The sequence below is a fragment of the Elgaria multicarinata genome, chromosome 4, assembly GCF_023053635.1.
Source record: "Elgaria multicarinata webbii isolate HBS135686 ecotype San Diego chromosome 4, rElgMul1.1.pri, whole genome shotgun sequence".
Lineage (NCBI taxonomy): Eukaryota > Metazoa > Chordata > Lepidosauria > Squamata > Anguidae > Elgaria > Elgaria multicarinata.
The window spans coordinates 140,084,774-140,104,957 of record NC_086174.1 but is presented as its reverse complement, the minus strand read 5'-3'; the positions used below and the strand labels follow the sequence as shown (position 1 = coordinate 140,104,957).

The 20,184-nt window shown below is 41.0% G+C and overlaps 1 protein-coding gene across 1 annotated transcript in view; it reads left to right on the top strand.

The window, feature by feature from the left end:
* Positions 1 to 20,184, top strand: part of RANBP17 (RAN binding protein 17) — a 220,383-nt gene that overhangs the window by 149,866 nt on the left and 50,333 nt on the right. Inside the window, exons 20-23 of the mRNA XM_063125294.1 lie at positions 3,071 to 3,159; positions 6,923 to 7,030; positions 12,286 to 12,368; positions 19,048 to 19,262. Coding sequence (XP_062981364.1) covers positions 3,071 to 3,159; positions 6,923 to 7,030; positions 12,286 to 12,368; positions 19,048 to 19,262 — 495 coding nt within the window. The remainder of the gene's footprint in view (positions 1 to 3,070; positions 3,160 to 6,922; positions 7,031 to 12,285; positions 12,369 to 19,047; positions 19,263 to 20,184) is intronic.

Genomic DNA, 20,184 nt, shown 5'->3' with positions numbered 1-20,184 from the left:
GTGTTGCGGGATGGGAAAGAGTAACTTGTTTTGTTAAAGATGCAGAAAGTGGCAGATCAAACCAGGTTAAAGTATTTTTTATAGTGACACCTCATAGCAATGAATGTAGGAACCCAACATGTACTATTCATTTGTCCTTAGGCTCTGAGTCCGCTTTCCCAACTTGGTGCCTTCTAGATGTGTTGGACTACAACTGTAATCATCCCAAGTCAATATGAACATTGGTCATGCTGGCTGGAGATGATGAGAGTTGTAAATCAACACATCTGGAGGAGAAGGCTGTTCTAGACTATTAGAAACAAATGCAAAAAAAAATCTATGCCAAGAAAAGCTACCTGTGTGATTTATGCAAATTAAGCATATTTACATTTATTTGCTTGCTTTGCATTAACTGTTCTGGTTTCACTAGTCAATGGGGAAAGGCAGGGAGCTACATAGAGCACTGAAGAACTGCCCCCTCATCAATAGCGATCTTACCATTGCTTCCCACCCAGGCTTTCAGAATTTGAATAGACATTGCATAGTGACTTTGAAACCTATTTTCACAGCCATAAGGACTAGAAATGTGACAAAAAATAAAACAGGTTCTCCAATTGTCACGTTCTGTGTCCAGTATCAAATTCTATACAGTCTTTAACACTTACTCAGAATACTGGAATGCACAAAAGTCATAGGCATGAGAGTGGTATGGCTGAGAATTGACTTCTACTTCCATCAACCACTGTGGCCGTAGCTAGACCTAAGGTTTATCCCAGGTTCATCCCGGGTTCGTCCCTGCCTGAGCGCTGGATGCCCTGTGTGGCACTTAGATGAACAGGTTTGACCTCAGGACGATCCTAGGATAAACCTTAGGTCTAGCTACTGCCTGTGTGTCATGAAACTTCAAGTAAGTTCACTTTGATTTGGTATGATGTTGATTTACAACATTGGGTTTGAAGCCAACAGTACTCAGTCTGGTTGTCCCTTGCTGTGCCTCCACTTGTTGGCAATTGCATGTCTCTCCTGTATCTCTCCCCCCACCTGACCCCTAAGAACCTAAGAAGTGCCCTGATGCTGGATCAGACAGAGGGTCCCTCTAGTCCAGCACTCTGTTCACACAGTGGCCAACCAGCCATCGGCCAGGGACCAACAAGCAGGACATGGTGCAACAGCACCCTCCCACCCATGTTTTCTGGCAACTGGTGCACACAGGCTTACTGCCTTGAATACTGGAGATAGCACACATCAGGGCTAGTAGCCATCGATAGCCTTTGCTTCCAGGAATTTATCCAACCCCCTTTTGAAGCCATCCAAATTGGTGGCCATCATTATATCTTGTGGTAGTGACTTCCATAATTTAACTATGCGCTGTGTGAAGAAGGACTTCCTTTTATTTGTCCTGGATCTCCCACCAATCAGCTTCATGGATGACCCCGGGTTCTAGTATTTTGAGAAGGGGAGAAAAATGTCTCCCTATCCACATTCTCCATACCATGCATAATTTTGTACACTTCTATCATGTCTCCCCTTAGCCTCCTTTTTTCCAAGCTAAACAATCCCAGTTGATGTAACCCTCCCTCATAGGGGAGATGCTCCAGCCCCTTAATCATTTTAGTGGCCCTTTTCTGCACTTTTTCCAGCTCTATAATATCCTTTTTTAGGTGTGGTGACCACAGTATTCGAAGTGTGGTCACACCATAGATTTGTATCAAGGTCGTATGGTACTGGCAGTTTTATTCTCAATTCCTTTTCTTATAATGCCTAACATAGAGTTTGCCTTCTTTACAGCGGCCGCACACTGGGTGGACATTTTCATCGACTGTCCACCACATTCCCAAGATCTCTTTCATGTATGGTCACCACCAGTCAGGTCTGGCTGGATTTGTGCAATTGGCAAATCAAGGATAGGGAAAACAACACTAGGATCTGTTCTGCAACTATGTTTGTATTCCCCGCACCCCTGGCTGAGAAATTAGACAATTGGGGCTTTATGGAGACAATTACATTGGCAATTGCAGTGGTTTTTGCTTGATTTCTATAAGAAGAAAGTTGAAATGGAGAATTGTTTTCCTCTTGTTTACACAGATTTCCACATATGATAAGTGTGGGTGAAGCAGGCTGGATACATGTCACATTAAAGACTCAGTAGGGTGGTTGAACATAACCGATGCCTCAAATTAGCATGGATCTGTAGTAAATGTCCTATAGGCAAACTGTACATATATTGTGGTAAATCCATCTGATTAACGTTCAGGCTCAAAAATTCTTGATTAAAGTCAGTCTGATTTAACTTTCCTGTATTAAGGCTAACCATACTTATGGCAGTAACACCCCATTTGTTCACCTGAGGTGTCGAAAAATGACACAGCTAAATTTAATAGCTTAATTGATTACTTAAAGGTTCTACTTCCATTTCAGGGGAAAGCACTGAAGTACTGATGAACTCTGCATATGCTTTTAGGAAGTGTCTCCTAAACAGTTTCAGCAGATGTTTAATGGAAATCATTATTTAAGAAGAGAAACGTTTTATACTAATACATCTTTTCAATAAATTGAATATTAATGTATTGAATATACTGAGTAGTGTTTATGGATATGTGTTCATGTTACATGCTTAGCAGCTACCTACGTTTGAAACATACAACTGAACTGCTAAACAGATTTTGTTCAGATTATTTTTGAGTGATGACCAAGTTGGAAAAGTGACATCAATGAAAATTCCCAGTCCCAGTTAAAAAAAGAAAAGAAGAAAGAAATAGAAGAAAGGGGTTATAACGGAAGTTGCGTTCTCATAAACGTATCTTCTGAGCTTTAATTTATTATAGAATCTCGTATCTACTATTGCAAGCTTAAATTAATTGCATTATTATTCTTTCTATTGGTACTTTTATTTTAGCACATTAGTAAACATTTGACTAATATTAATATTTTAGTTTGAGTTTTAAACTCCAGTATTCTTTTAGAGGGTGGGGAAAAGACATTTACACTAATGAATTAAAATCAGATATTGTGCTCATTATTGGCTGATCATTACTCCATCTGCTCTTTGCTAACGTGAAAATCAATTACTGTGTCTCTTTCCCACTGACAGCGTATGTTGATCGGACTGGCAAGAGATCTTAGAGGGATTGCCTTTGCTCTGAACACAAAGACCAGCTACACCATGCTGTTTGACTGGATGTATCCTTATTACACTATGACAATACCAGCTCTGTGCACAGAGGGATACCAGGTCCCTTGCATTAGTTTAATAGCGTGGCACCGTGGGGAAGAGGAAACAAAGCTAAATGAACTAATGTGTAATCAGCTAAAATTACAGTACAGTTGCAATCATACCATTAACTTGGGAGAGCATCATTTGGAGAGAGACCACAAAGAGGTCACTTTTGGAGTGGCGGGGTTATTCCACATAATCCCTAAATATTCTCCTAGACCATTGTAGGCCTGCTTTTATTTCTGCTTAGTTAAAATATATCATGGGCTCCTTTTAGAAATTCCCTTATGTACTTCAGACCACACATTGCAGAAATATTTTTTTTTATTTTTACGATATTTAATTTGTAAGTCATTATGAGATCTGTCAGATCATTTCATAAATGCTTGCTTTAGGCTTTGTGTTATTTGGGTTTTCTGTTTCACTTTACTAGAAAGCAAAATGGCATTTTACTCAAATGTTGGATAATTGCTTCTGGGTTTGAGGGGGCAGAGGTGAGCAGCTTGAATTTAAAGTTAGTTTAAAGTACACATGGGTCTCAAGAGTAAAAGGAAATATGTCTTCCTAGAATCTTCCAATCTGTCTACCTTACAGAAATCAACAGAGCTTGTTTGAGGGAACACTTTAGATACTACCCATCTGGATCTCAAGTTTACCATGGTCTTCAAAGGGTAGGATTAGAGTTAGATATTGCACACTGTTCTGCCCAAGTAGGATTTGTGCTTCTTTGAAGTCACCTCAGGCACTTTAGGACTTTAGCATTTTAAGGTGATCTAGTTGCTGGTTTTCATAAATAACGCTTAAACTGGTTTTTGTGTTTCCCTCCTCTTTAATTTTTTAAAAAACCCTCCTTAACACTAGAATTTATTTATTGTATTCATGAGACTTATTGATCACCTTTATTTTAAAAATACCAATTGTTTTAAAAACAATAAAATATCAAAGCAGTATAAAAATGATTCAATTGAAAGTAAAATAAAGGAGAAAGAGGAAGCAGCAAGTCAGACATAGCATTCATGTTTTGTATAAAAATGGGTCAATTCCACTTTATCTTAGATGAACAATATTTGCATGGGACTAAAAGGTTTTCTTAGGATCACTTGTGCTAACCTCCTTAGATTTCCTCTTCAGATATGAATAAGCAGCTTTGATTGTTTCTTCTGTCCACTAGATGGCAAAGATGAGCAGAATTCATAACATCTTTGACTTGGTCTTTGACCTGGGAATCATTATATTTTATATATTATAACCATTCTCAGGTAATGTTTAGAAGGGAATAGCCAAGCAGGCAGAATAGTAACGTTATCCTGCAAAATAGGATTGTTTGTAGCAGGCTTGCTTATACTAATTGGGTTTCCGTAACAAATCAGACTCCTTGGAAAAAGGCCAAAGGCTTTTCATAATTGTATTGACAAGAAAATGAATATGATAAATGGTGTTCATTCAGTTGAGAAAAGATTTATAGTTTTTCCCTCTGGGCAAGGGATGAAGAGCAAATATGTGTAATAATAGAAAAATCTGTTACAAAGTTGTTATTTGATCTCTCATAAGGCTTTATTAAAATATCTCCAAATATTTTAAAGGCATTTCTGGTGGTAAGGTATAGGCTGCTCTTGGCATATTCTACTAAGGAAAGGTGCATGAGGATATGGAAATAAAAATATCATGAATATGAAAGTCATTAATTTCTCTTGAAATATTGATGTGTCAAGCTGTCAGTGATTCAAGAGTTACATTTTGGAAGTTGATTTGCCTTGTACAGTCAGTGATAGGGTATATTGGATGCACAGGGCACTCTAAAATGTACAGAAACAATGTTTTATCAAAGCATGTCCCACTGAGCCTAAAAATCAGAATGGAGTCTCATTAACTGAGATTTCTTAGAAATCTTGTAGTTCTGATATATTTATTTATTTATTTATTTATTTCAAAAATCTGCACATGCTTTGAGTGTGTTACAGGATCTAGTTACTTTTAGGATTAATATAAGCCTTGTTCTTGTTAATGGATTTAAATGGAGAATAAGGCTATCAATGGCTGCTAGTCATGCTGGCTATATATTGCCTCTAGTATTGGAGGCAGGATGCTGCTGCATACTAATTGCTGGGTAACAAAAGCAGGAGGGTGCTCCTGGACTCTTATCCTACTTGTGGGCCTCCCACAGGCAACTAGTTGGCCACTCTATGAACAGAATACTGGACTGGGCCCAGAGCAATTCCTCCGTGTGCACGGTGATAGGGACTCCTATGATACAAGGGGGCAGGGCTTTGGGGAAGGAGCAGGGCTTGGGGAGGGGAGGGCCCTGCCCACAGGCATCGTCTAACACCAGAATGGGATCATCCACACTCCCAGAAGGCAGGTTGTCCCAAAGTGTGGAACAGTTCTGCATTTCTGCTGTATAGATTTTCCTGCTGATGCTTCTTGTTTCATTATAGTTGGAAGCCCGTACTGTTGGCTTCAAATATGGTTGCCAGCTATATTTCATAACGGGAACATAAGAAGAGTCATGCTTGATCAGACTAAAGGCTTATGTATTCTGTTCCCACAGTGGCCAACCATGTGCCTAAGGAAAGCCTATGAGCAGGACTTTAGTGCAGTGCCACCCTCCAGCTCATATTCCCCAGCAACTGGTATACAGAGACATCCTGCCTCTGATAGTAGAGGTAATACTTAGCCATCATGACTAGTAACCATTGATAGCCTTATCGTCCATAGATTTGTCCAATCCTTTTTTTAAAGCTGTTGAAGTTGGCAGCCATCACTACATCTAGTGGTAGTGAATTCCATAGTTTAACTATGCATAATTTCATACACCCCTATTATGTCCCCCCTGTCACTTTTCTAAGCTAAAAGGTCCCAAATGTTGTGATGCAGACGAGGGGGAACCTCCAGCCCTCAGAAGTTCCCCCATCTGGCCTGCAGAGACACCGTGGACTTCTCTAGGGGCCGGGGCTTGACTTTGAAGCCCTGAACCCTGGAGGAATCCCCACTGTTATCCTCAATTTGTGATTGGATCTAAATGGCTTAGGACCGCAATACCTGATGGAACGCCTCTCTCAACATGAACCTACCCACATACTGCGCTCAACATCTAAGGTCCTCCTCCAAGTGCCTACTCCGAGGGAAGCTTGGAGGATGGCAATAAGGGAGAGGGCCTTTTCGGTGGTGGCCCCCTGACTGGGGAATGATCTCCCCGATGAGGCTCGCCTGGCGCCAACATTGTTATCTTTCAGGTGCCAGGTCAAGACTTTCCTCTTCCAGGCATTTAAAGGCATTGAATGCTAAGTTTGTTTTTTAATGGACCCCAGAATTGTTGTTTTAAATGGATGCTGCTGTTTTTATACTGTTGTTTTTATGTTTCTGATGGTTTTTAAATTTTGTGTATTTTTAATGTTTACTGTTTTTAGCTTTGTTTACCCAGAGAGCTTCGGCTGTGGGGAGGTATATAAATGTAATTAAATAAATAAATAATTTGGTGCCATCACCAAACTTAGATATTTCACTTCTCACCCCTAGCTCCAGATCATTTATGAACAAGTTAAAAAGCTCTGTCCCAATCCAGATCCTTGGGGATCTTCAGTTAATGTACATTATAGTATCTATTAAAGCTGCTTTTCTCAACTTCAGTGACAATTTATGCCAACTAAAAATAGGCCCAAGATCCCTATATTTTTAAAATATGTTTGAATCTTTCATTTTGAATTGTATCTTTAACTTACCTTATGAAAGATACCCGTCATATCTTCCCATCCTTCAAAGAGCTGTTGAGTTGTGGTATCGTGAACCGGCTTGTACGACTCCTATCTTGAAGCTCATGGCTGAGATGATGCAAAACAGGTACAGTTCATCCTAGTCTTGTTTCATTGTCCCGAGAGTTCCTTTCAGAGATTGCAGCATGTGATCTGACTAATGCAACTCTTGTTAGCATTATTTTGAATTGCATCGAACGAGCTTCATTTTCGTTGAAGTTTCATTTGAGACGCCTGTAACGTTTGCTCGGTAAAGCGGACGTTGAAAAGCCACACCTAAGGCCAAGTTCATACAAACCATTTCAGTCCTTAGAGCTCTTTTGCAGCACATTCCTGTGCACATTCACTCAAAAGTAAATTCCACTGAGTTCAATGAGCCTTAAATCAGGGTGTGGCCCTTATTCACACTTATTTGGGAGTAAATCTCATTAAGCACAGTGGGACTTCACTTCTGAGTAAACATGTAGAGAGGATTGTTCTGTAAGTTGATTATTGTTTCAGGGTACTCAAGAAAAGAAATGGCGTGACAACCGCTTTTTAAAGAGGAGTAGTGACCTTATTCCTGTAAACCTTATAGGAACAGAGCTTGTTGTTCTTCTTTGCCAGAGTGCTTCTCTTTACCACCAAGGGTATGACAAGTTGCACTCCAGGAAGCAGAGCCAAGAACACCTTAATGGATAATAACTAATGGATAAGTAATGGATTTCCATGATGGTGGTTCCACCCCTGCCCTTCAGGATAGGGAGCCCAATCCACTCCCGCTTGTAAAAAGTATACGACAAATATACGTTTACTTAACATATTTGTATATTACAAATATATGTTTACTATTTTTAATTGTTGTACGCCCAGAGAGCTTCGGCTGTGGGGCAGTATATAAATGTAATAAAATAAATAAATAAATAAACAGAAAAGCAAAGCATACCTTTCGGTGTCATTCCTACAGAAGTACCCAACATGGTTAGGTTGTGTTCACATGAAGGCAACCTGTTGTGGATTTTCTTCTTTCTCTTGGTGTCATTCCCTTCATTTGTATCAGATTACATAGTTGTGACAATGGGTGAAAAATGCAATTTGGAATACACTTACTGAATTTGCACCCAGAATGGGCGAAAGAACTTAGAAAGGAAAATGAGAACAATTTCTTTGCAGAGCATGTGTAAACTTGAATACATATGATGTCAATGGGGATATATCTACCATCCTTGGATATTTACATGAATTGAAGCCTTAAAAGGAAGTGCAAGTTGAAAACATTTGAGCTGCCTAAAACCTATTCCACCACAAGGGAGCAACTGGCCGCAGGCATCCCAAAGCTGAAATCTAGCTTTCAATCAGTCTAGTCAGTATTTTTCAGCTTAAAGCAACTCAATTCTATAAGCTAAACTGATGAATGAATTGTTATCCTTGCTATGGCTTTATCTGATCATGACCCTGTTCAGACGACACACAAAGCCACTGTGGTTAAGCATTTTGAGTTAAACATTGTGACTTAGTGTGTCATGTAAACCATTCCTAACCATGGTGGCTACATAACCACAGTTTAAACATGCTCACTAACCATTTGCTGCAAAAGCGTTAGCAGCCTAACCATGGCTTAGTGTGTTGTCTGAACAGGCCCATTGTATTTTATATCTCTTAATTTTTTTTCTTTTACAGAAAATCATAATGTGATTGGATAATTTTAGTATGTATTTACCTCTATCATACCTCTCCAAAATTAGTAAGGCTAAAGAAACTGGTTTTTTAGAAGTGATGTAGCTTCAGAGTAAAGAGGTTCAGGAGACACCTTTACAAATACTGACAGTGGTAAACAAAGCAAAGAGGTACTAGTAGATTAAATCTCCAAAGAGGAGAGCTCAGTGAACTACTTTGCATATTCATTATATTCATTTACTATTGATATGCAGAAAGTCTGTATTGTTCCCTTTAGAGAACATCTTTAGGGATGGGTTTGCTTTTTCCTGAGTTGTGTATTGCATTAAGTTTTACAGGTTAAAATGCATAATACAATACACTTTGACATGGTGAAAATATGTTACAGAGTATCAAATTGTGCATTATGATAGAACAAGGGTTGGCTTCCATTTTCCCCATCTGCCAGATGTTATCATTTTGTCCTTTGTAGAATATACATATATTGTAAAGCGGTTCAATGCCGTGCAAAATTGCAGCTTCTGTCTGTGTAGAACTGAAAATTACATAAAACTTTCTGGAGTCCTCAAAGCTGTTTCCTGCGCATGTCCATCTGAATGACTAAGAGCACAAGAAGAACCATGCTGAATCAGACCAAGGGTCCATCTATTCCAGCACTCTGTTCACACAGTGGACAACCAGCTGTCAACCAGGGACCCACAAGCACCCTCCCTCCCATGTTCCCCAGTAATCGGTGTATGTAGGCTTACTGCCTCTGATACTCAACATAGCACATAGCCATCTTGACTAGTAGCCATTGATGGCCTTCTCTTGGAGCACTTTTGATCCATTCCCTCATACAAAACAAGAGGAATGTCCAGTGTGTGTGTGTGTGTATGTAGGGATGGGATGTGGGGACAGCCTTTCTGATGACTTTCCCACTTTTAGGAGTAATACCCTTGTCCTATACAAGATTATTTTTTTATTTTTTTAACAAATTCTTAATTACTTTTTATGCCAGTACTTAACAAAGGTGAGAGAGACAGAAATACCTTCTTAGGAGAGGCATTCTGCCACCTATTTATGAACTTCAGAAGCAAAATTATAATTCTCTCTAGGTGCTTGTTGATTTGCAGCCAGGAATAGAATATCTGAGTCCCCAGGATTCGCCTTTCTCATTGCTCGGACCATGTAATGCCCTTTCTTACTGGCATCCCTATACTGGCTTCCTGTTTGCTCCTGGATTCTGCATAGGCTTGCCCTTACTTCCAAAGACTTCTGTGGTCTTGCCAGCCCTACACATCACTCTGCTTGTATATGCCTCAATGCATGCCTTGCTGTGATCTTTGCTCATCCAGCTCCACTGGATGTCAGCTGTCCTAAGATCTCCTGAAAGATCTCTACCTTGTTTGTTCCTTTTTGCATGGAATTCTTTCCCAGAGTGCTTTATTAGACCACCTTTCTTATTTCCTTCAAGTTAAATCCCTCAAAATGTGCCTGTTCTATAAAGGCTTTGGGGCAATCCCCTACTCCAAATACCCTGCTGAAACTAAGCTTTTAAGTATGTGTAACTGAAATAACCACATCATCTTCCCCTATTTACCCTTGCCTCCATTTCTCTCCCTTTCCTCTATTACGACCCTTGTCTGCATTTTCTAGATAGTAATCCACTCTGGGTAAGGACCTCTATGCTTGTCCTCTGTAAAACATCACATACATAGATGGTGCTATATAAATAATAAAAAGCAACATTTTTTCTCATTGTCAGGGTGATTGTTTCTAATTCGCTTTGCCATGATATCCATAATAATATAGAGAATCCACCATTTATTGGGATTTCTGGTCAGCACAAATTTGGGAAGTCCTACAATCAATCTTGTGGCATTAATGTTGACATTTGTATACTAAGGTTGATCTGAAATGTCTCCGTTTCTGTCTTGTGTAAAGTGAATATTGCCTCTGGTTTATTTTTGCCAACCTGCCAGCACCCACTTTAAAATGCCTTTTTTCCCTTTATGGTAGTCCAGACAAAAACCTAGGGAGATTGACAGCCTCATCTTAAAAGAGCTGTGGGAGTTATAGTCCAACACTCTTGAAGGGCACCAGGTCGAAGGCTCCATTAAATCTTTTGGGGGAGCATTTAATTGCTGCAAAGCTGGGAAGCTACCTGCCCATAAGGTAGCCTCTAAAACCTTGTTTGTTTGTCAAAGTGTTACCTTCAGTGTGAAACTCAATCCTCAATAATACTGCTTGGCCTCCATCCATTGATTCTAGAATTTACAAGGCACAATTATATGCTCAGGATAACTAAGCTGCGTTAATTGATCAGGAGTTTGCAGTCTTGCTTAAATTCTCAGAAGTGCCTTGCTGGATCAGACCGAGGTCCATTTCATCTAACATTCTTTGCTAGAATCCCGGCAACTAGGTGGCACCAGCAGAAATGGGTCCATTTATCAACTTCCATTCGTGGTGTAGATGATATGTCCTTATGACACCTTCTCTTCACCCAAATCTCTGCTATATGGTTTTCATGTTGTCATTATATGTATCCAACAATGCCAGGTAGTAGTGTAGCAGGGCTAGACTATGGACATGTCTAGACCTGCCGATTTCCCGGGGATCGCCCCAGGATCATCCCTGTGCATTCACATGACGCACAGGGGATCCCGGGAGCAGGGAGGGATGATCCCTCCCTTTCCCTGGGATATTGGCATACCCTTTAATTCCAGTTTTTCCCCGCGGTCTCGGGCTCGTCCCAAGACCGTTGGACATGTGGTCGTCCATCCCAGTTTATCCTGGCTCCTTGCAAGTAATACCTTTTTCGTAGGAGTGCTCCTGCACTCATTTCGGATACAAAAAAAGCAAACAAAATGGCGGGTGCAACGTCCTCTTCCTCCCAAGACGTCACGCGCTGCATGTTGACTGAGGGGGAGGATCTCGCGATCACCATATCGCAAGATCTTCCCCCTCCGTACCCTAGGTGTAGACATGACCCACGTTTCCACAGAATAATGTCAGTGCTGTGCAATATTTCTAGCTGAGATGTTCAAGGAGTTGAAGCACCTTCCCATAGGAAAAGATGAATGCCCTTGGGGGCTTTATCGTTTTTTGTCGTTGTTTTACAAAAGGAAGGAAGGGATATGGTAGAGATTTATCAAATTACTGTGGGGAGAATAGATAGAGAATTGGAAAGCTTCCTAGAGGTATCTGTTGGAAGCAGAACGCTATACTAAATGGACAGTAGTCTGATACTTCCTCAGGACTGTTCTTATGTGCCGGATTATAAAACGTGAGTGGGGCTTGCAACAAAATGTTACATTGTGGAGAGGTCCAGTTCAGTGCTCCTGCCAAGCAGGCAGCTCTGCCTTCTTTCAGAAAAAAATATTCTCCCTCCCCCACCTCAGTTTAATGCCCCCTCTCCCAACAGACCTTCAGCATTTTGTGGCTCTTGAACCTGCCCAGCCATCATTGAGCATTTTTGTTGTGCTGGGCAGGCGGTGGCCCTTTAAGTTCTCCCCCTTTTCCTACTTCTGCAAATCTGGGGGTCCCCTCAAGCATGCCGATACCTCCCTCTTGTTTCTCAGTAACGGTATTTTCACTCCATAACCATCATAACTCAGCTCCTGAATTTGCTATTAGTGTATATATGATAAATGTTTGTCTCATTGCATCATTTAAAGATACACTGCTGCTGCTTTTCCCCACCAGATCGCAGCGTTTGAATTTTGATGTGTCATCTCCTAATGGAATTCTCCTCTTCAGGGAGGCTAGTAAGATGATTTGCACTTATGGTGAGTATCTATTGGTTTTGTTATGTGTAATTCTTTGATTATTTATATTTAGTAAGAAAGGAGTGCCTCATTCAGATTTAACCGGGTTTGGCTTCCCTGTTTATGCTGGAGATGTTGAGATGCACTGCTCCTGCTATGAGAAATGATGGGTTTAGTATACCTCTGAACAGTAGACAACTTTCTAGTAGAAGGTTCATTAAATTAAGGGACAAATTCTAGAGGGGTAGCCATAATTCTCTGTAGAGTATCTTGCTGGGGGAATTATGGTGGGCAGGAGGTGGGGATATTACTGTAAAGTTTAAAAAACCAACCAACCTCTCTTTCCCCTCTTGTTTCAGAAGGTTTTAAGAGGGGAGAAGTGACACTTTCCCCCCTTTTAGGAACAGGGTAGAAAACAAAACAAAAAAGTGTCCAAGTAGCACTACAGTTGGCATTATCATGCTTTCCTGTTCCCTTTACAACTTCTGTAGGAGTGATGGTTCCATTGTTGCTCCTCTTTTTCTCTAAACACAGCAAAGTTAATAATTCACTGTGATATCATCATGTCACTTAATTTGATTGATTTTGCTACTGGCAAGAGATGTCCTCAGTATCCAGTCCCATTTAGTAACCTCGCAGCTGTGTTCTGCACTAATTCCAATTGCTGGGCTGTCTTCAAAGGCAGCCCCTCATACAACATATTGAAGTAGCCTATTCTGGGAATTTTCAGCGCATGGATAAACGGTGGCAAAACTATGCACTAGCCACAATGGTGGAAGGTGTCCCATGCCATAGATGCCACCTGAGCTTTTGTTGACAATAATCACCACCAGGCTGCAGATGTGATCCTTTAAGAAGGGATGCACCCTGAACAGACACACCACCCACTAACAGTATCTCCATTTTGTTGGAATTCTCCTTTAGTTTATTGGCCCTTATCCAGTACGTTACCAGTCACAGACAACAGTTTTAAATGAGCTTTCCTTTCCTTTCTTCATTACTCTTTTGATATGGCTGAAAGTAATAATGATAAAGCAGGAGGAATTGTAGGAGGAATTGTGTTGGCATTTCTCTTAAGGCAGCCTTCCTCAACCTGGGGCGCTCCAGATGTGTTGGACTACAACTCCCAGAATGCTGGGGCATTCTGGGAGATGCATTCCAACACATCTGGAGCGCCCCAGGTTGAGGAAGGCTGCTCTTAAGGGGATGTTTACATATTGTAAAACACAAGCTTGTTTCAAATGTGTTATTTACTCTCTTTTTCAACAAAACTAGAATCCCAGCAACCACTAGGCTGTAACTGGTCCACCAGTGTACAATCATCTACTTTAGGTCCAGCCCTGCACTACACCATACTGTTTTTGAGTTGTGTCCCATGATGGTATAGGCTACTTGAAGGCTCTGTGTTTGTGTGTGTGTGTGTATATAGCTATAATAGAGTCAGACATGCTTAATACCAGTACAGGAGAGTGAAAAAGATTTGTTCTAGACCCTGGTATGTGTCTTCTTCTAGTATTTGTGAATAGAAACCTTGTGTTTTTAGTAACTCTTCTACCTCATCGTTATGGAAGACTGACAGAAAAATAATATTTTCAATATGCTGTATTTTATTTATCTACATTCTGTCATGATATACTTTGATGTAAGTTTTTAATTTTGTTGCAGCTTTCAGCTGTTCTAGCAGTTACTGTTCAGGGTCAGCATCAAGGTTAGCCACAGTAGCACAGAACAATTTCCTGTTCTCATAGCCCAGGTAACATTTGGATGAGGATTACATTTTACCACATTTTCCAGTAGCCAGGGACATTATTTCTAATGAGCTTTAAATTGCTTCTAGAACATCTATTGTGTAAGGCTTAGTGTTGTAATCCATTCCACGCTAGCAACTTAATAAAATAGTGCATCTTTTTTTTAAAAAAAAGAAGAAGTTAAGTTGTGCTTTGTTGTGTAACAAGTATTATTAATTTTTTAATAAATTGACCATTTTTAATACTCAAACTGATATTGTGCTTGGTTACTTGCTCCATATTTAGCACTCCTAGTATTGGCATTTTGCAGGTATGTGTTGGTAGATGTAGCAACTGATAAAGTATTACATATTTTAATATCACACACATTCCTATTCCTTTATGTTTTAATGATACGTTTAAACTTGGCAACCTGGTTTAAACAATGGCTTAGTCCTGTTGCTTTGAGAGTCCCTGTTCTGTGCTGGTCAAACCTGTGATTACTTGCTGTTTTAAAAAAAAGTAGCTTCATTTAAAATACTGTGCATAAAGGGGGAGGTTAACATTCCATTTAAATGGCTTTTTCACTGAGAAGTAATCACTCCAATTTTGCCCACTCTTGAGGACAGTGTTGTGTCCAGTAACCAGAGCCTATTGCAGGTGTCCTCCCCCCTGCCTTTTATGACAACAGCCGGGTGAGTGTCAAGGAAACCATCCAAATAGTAGATGGTGTGTAAAACACCTGCTCGATCCGTTGAGCTTGCGAAGAAGATGAGAAGCATTTCAAAGGCAGCACAGGGTTTAGGTTATCAATGCAATATATTTCTTCAAATTTAAAGACCAGCAAACTGAATTCCCTAGTAAACCGGCGGTGGAAGGATGACTGTATGCCATGGTCTGCCATCACAAGCTTTTATCAGCTGTATTGGCAGGTCAAAGCATGTACAGTGCATAGAACAGAGTTTCTGGTTGAGGACGTCGTTCATCAAAAGTGCCCAGTGATTGGACAAGCCTATATTTCACCCAGTGTTTTGAGGACTACTATTTCTGAGGAAAATGTGCAAGTTGGAAACAGGTGGTGCTCCCTGCATGTTATCTGGCTTCCTAGCTGCCACTTTCTCTATACCCTTGATCAGTTCAAGTTTGTTGCCATTCTCATGGTGAATGTGTCCTAACCCCACCCACCCCAGATATTCTCCTGCTTCCTTAAGACAGTTAATAAATAAACTAGATGTACTAGAACTTCGTTGGAGGTGGGTGGCCTGTTCACATTACGCTTTATGGAAAAGAAAATAGTTGTTTTCTGCCCAGTTAGAATTGAGGACTAGGAACAATGGTTGATTTCCTTGCTAGAATGATGATTATGCCCTCAGCCCTAACTGATGGTTAAGTATCAATCACTCCTCATGCAATAGCATGAGAAAAGTGTCACATGGATGTGAAACATCTGTACTCCAATATACCCTGGGCAGAGAATAAGTTGTCAGGCCATGGAAAGAGGGCAATGATTTCCCAGTACCCTCACGCTGACAAGAGCTGTGGATGCATGCCAGAGAGCTGCAGTTAGCCCATAGCTTCACTATTTGTTGGAGATGTTTATCCTTCCCCTTCATGCTCGTGGTGCTTAGTATTGGAAACACTGGAGCATGAAGGGGGAAGCTTGCTTGCCACCATAAGTTGAAGCGTAGGAACACAGGATTGGCATCCTAGATCCCAAAGAAGCCCCCGAAGCACTCTGATGTCACAACACTCCATTATGTCGTGGCGACTTTCTCTTATTCAGCACAAGCAACAAGCTTGGTTGGTGGAGAGTACTGAGAATGTTGCCAAGAAACGAAACTCTAATTTCTTTAATATTTGGGGTATTGGAAAATATTGTCCATCCTTGCAACCATAGAGCTAAGCTTCACATTGCTACCTCTCATCAAGTCCTTTTTGAGGTTTGGCACATTTTGCCCTCCTCTACAAGGTTGTCCTCGAGTGCAGTTCTGGGCCAATCAACTTGGGGTGGGGAGCTGGCTAGCATGACTCCCACACATGTGGTTTCAATGCATGAGGGGTCATGTGAGCCCTTCTACTGTGTTATAGGATGGAATATTGGGAACTGGTTTGTAGATAGATAGGGCTCAGGTGGTCTCATCAAGTAAAGGTGCATTCCAGTATGTCATCTTTGGATCTCAGCTCATTTTGCTCTTGATTATCTGGATACCTGTTGTGGATCTAGCTCAGCCACTGAAGGAGGGGCTATGCTACCTGGTGGTGATTCCTTGGTCTCTACAATTATTGAACAGATACCACTCTAGTCAAATATCATTACAGGCTTCTTATGCCAATGTCCTGCAAAATCAGGTGCGCTTTGGTCATTTTAGACTCTGGCCTCAATGGTCTTACTGGGCTGTTTAGATAGTAATATGTATCACTTCACTTACTAGCAAGCTAGCCCTGTTGTATTTGAAGCTTCCTTCAAATTCAGTACGACAATGGAACCAATTACCTAGGGAGATAGTGGGCTTTCTCTCACTAGAAGCATTCAAGATGCAGCTCGACAGCAACCTGTCAGGTATGTTTTAATGTGGATTCCTGCATCAAGTAGGGGGCTGGACTCAATGGCCTTATAGGCCCCTTCCAACTCTACTATTATATGATTCTATGATTCTAACCTCCTTTTGCTCATTTTGTTGAGTGGGGCTGCCCTCTCTCAGGGTAGCCCCAAAGTCCTGCCCTGAGAGAGGTTGGATTTCCAGCAGATCCAATGTTTTTCTGGGGTACAGCAAGAGCCATAGCCATTGTGGGTTCCACTCTATGGAGCCTACTGCAAATTTCACTGCTCAGGCGACTTGGACTAAGAGTTGAAGGAATGCATCAGTGGATTCAAGCTAAGAACTATCCATCACTCAAAATGTGTTTCCTTCAACTCCCACAACAAGATGCCCAACATTTTCTCCTTTTGCATTATCCGAAGGACCATTGACAGAATGGGGGCTTTATCTCTTTATTATGGTTAGAACCTTAAAAAGATGTGCACTCATGTCCTACCTGTGGGTTTCCCATGGGCAGCTGGTTGACCACAGCATGAGTAGAATACTGGATTAGATCTCGTCTAGCACAGCTCTTCTTATGTTCTTATGACCCTTGAAAAGAATATTGAGGTTCTAAAAACAGTACTTCATACTTTAGCCTATTATTATTATTATTATTATTATTATTATTATTATCATCATCATCCTGCCTTTTGCCCAATGCTGGGCCTCAAGGCGGCCTTACAAAGTTTAAAACATGCATTGGGGGGAAGAAAAAAAATAGTTTAAAATACACAACAAAATTATAAGGCATTAACATAGATGGAGGGCCAGATTATTCTCCAAAGGCCTGCTGGAACAAAAAAGTTTTAGCCTGCCTCCGAAAGCCCATCAAGGAGGGAGCCAGCCTAGCTTCCCCGGGAAGAGAGTTCCAGAGCAATGGAGCAGCCACCGAGAAGGCCCTCTCCCATGTTTCCACCAAGCGCGCCTGTGAAGATGGTGGGACTGAAAGAAGGGCTTCTCCAGAAGATCTCAAAGCACAGGCAGGCTCATAAGGGAGAATACGGTCTTTCAAATAACCTGGACCCAAGCCATATAGGGCTTTATAGGTCATAACCAGCACTTTGAATTGTGCCCAGAAACAGACTGGAAGCCAGTGGAGCTGTTTTAACAGGGGAGTTGTGTGATCCCTGTAACCAGCCCCGGTCAACAATCTGGCTGCAGCTCTGAACCAGCTGGAGTTTCCCAACACTCTTCAAAGGCAGCCCCACGTAGAGCGTGTTACAGTAATCCAATCGGGATGTAACTAAGGCATGCGTCACCGTGGCCAGGTCTGACATCTCTAGGAACGGGCACAGCTGGCGCACTAGCTATAACTGTGCAAATGAACTGGCCACCACCGAAACCTGGGCATCCAGGCTCAGGGCTGAATCCAGAAGTACACCCAAGCTGTGAACCTGTGTCTTCAAGGGGAGTGTAACCCCATCCAGCACAAGCTGAATCCCTATTCCCTGATCTGCCTTTCGACTGACCAGGAGCACCTCTGTTTTATCTGGATTAAGCTTCAATTTGTTCGCCCTCATCCAATCCATTACTGCCAACAAACACCGGTTTAGCACAGAAACCGCTTCCTTGGAATTGGGTGGAAAGGAGTAGTAGGGTTGGCTGTCATCAGCGCACTGGTGGAATCGCACCCCACAACTCCGGATAACCTCTCCCAAGGGTTTCATGTATATGTTTGTTTATTTATTTATTTATTTATTTATTTTATTACATTTATATACCGCCCCACAGCCGAAGCTCTCTGGGCGGTTTACAACAATTAAAAATAGTAAACATTAAAAGTATACAAAAATTTAAAAAACATAAAAACAGTATAAAAACAACAGTATCCATTTAAATATGCTATATAGCATATATAAATAGCATGGGGGACAAAACAGAGCCCTGAGGGACTCCACAGGCCAACGGCCAAGGAGTCAAACAGGAGTCCCCCAGCACCACCTTCTGGGTCTGTCCATCCAGGAAGGAATGGAGCCACTGTAAAACAGTGCCTCCAAGTCCCATCCCACTCATAGTACAAAGGTATGACCTTGAAAGTGAAGCATCTCTGTTTATGCTCTGTATTTAACATGTTAATATACAATCATTTGAAGAGTCTCATTACCAATTATTTTCTAGAATGTGAAAGCTGTGGAACTTGGTATCAAGCCCACCATACAGAACCAAGGTCAAAGTTGGTGATCCTGCCTTATTGTGTGTCATTATGCAACTTCTGTTTAAGTTAATTCCATTAAAATAGTGATTGCTATACTGGAGTATAAATTTTAAAGTGCATTCAGATATTAATGAAAACAGTGGAGTGAAAATGTGAAGTCACACAATAGCCAAGATTTTCAATTACTTATGTCAATTTCTTTCTTTATCTCTCCTTTTTCCCCCTCTTGCAAACAGGTAATCAGATCTTATCCCTTGGGACCCTGTCAAAAGATCAAGTTTATCCATTGAAACTCAAGGGTATTTCCATCTGTTATTCTGCACTCAAATCTGCCTTGTGTGGAAATTATGTCAGCTTTGGCGTCTTCAAGTTGTATGGGGACAACCACTTTGACAATGTACTTCAGGCCTTTGTCAAAATGCTGCTCTCAGTATCCCAGAGTGACTTGCTAGTAAGCAATTATTCATCTTGGGAGTCTTTATGCAAAATATGAAATCACCACCACAGGCTTTAAAATGAAAAGAGAGGGGGATCTAGAACAGCTCAAACGCAAATTCTTTTTCGTCTCAGCTACTTGCATTTGTTTCCATTCTTGCAGTCAAAACTACCATGAGTATTTCCATTAACTCAAATGATGAACGTGCACTTCTGAATATTTAAGATATTCTAACAGAATAAGAGGGGATGGAACAAATTACCTTGTGTGTCTGTAATAATCCTCGAATGACAGTAGCGATGGTTTCCCATGTAGTCAGTCTAATTTTGCTTAGCTGCCATCGTGGGTTTTTTTTGTAACAGAGCACACAGAGAACCATTTCTCTAGGAAATCTGGGGCATATTTTCTAAGGTAGTACTCCTCTGGGACCAACTCATATGGATTGGCTTTAGTGGGAATAATAGTACAACCCGCTATTTCGCAAGTGAGTGAGAAAAATTCTGCTGTCATCAAAACATTAGCACTGAATCAAGTGAGATTTTTCTTTTTGTGCAGCACGGCATCAGCGTGAGCTTCATCTAGTTTAATTGGCTTTACCTTGATTTGTACAACTCCTTCTGGAGAAAAGCAGTCATGATTTTGGGAAAAGGAAGGCCAAAGTAAAGAAGTATTGATGCTCTATCGTGTTATAAGGGATAAAAAACAACCATCTGTAATCAGATGTGCATGCTCTCTCATGAGTCAAGCGAGGCAGGAATGGCTCCCTTTTCATATACGTATATAGACAAACACTCATACACATGCACACACACACGTACATGTATATGAAAACTTGCTGACTTCCCTTTCCCCCACAACTAGTACATGAATCTAAACTCAAATGTTGCTTTGAGTCATCCAGCAGCTGCAACGGATGTACATATGCCAAACAGGAGGG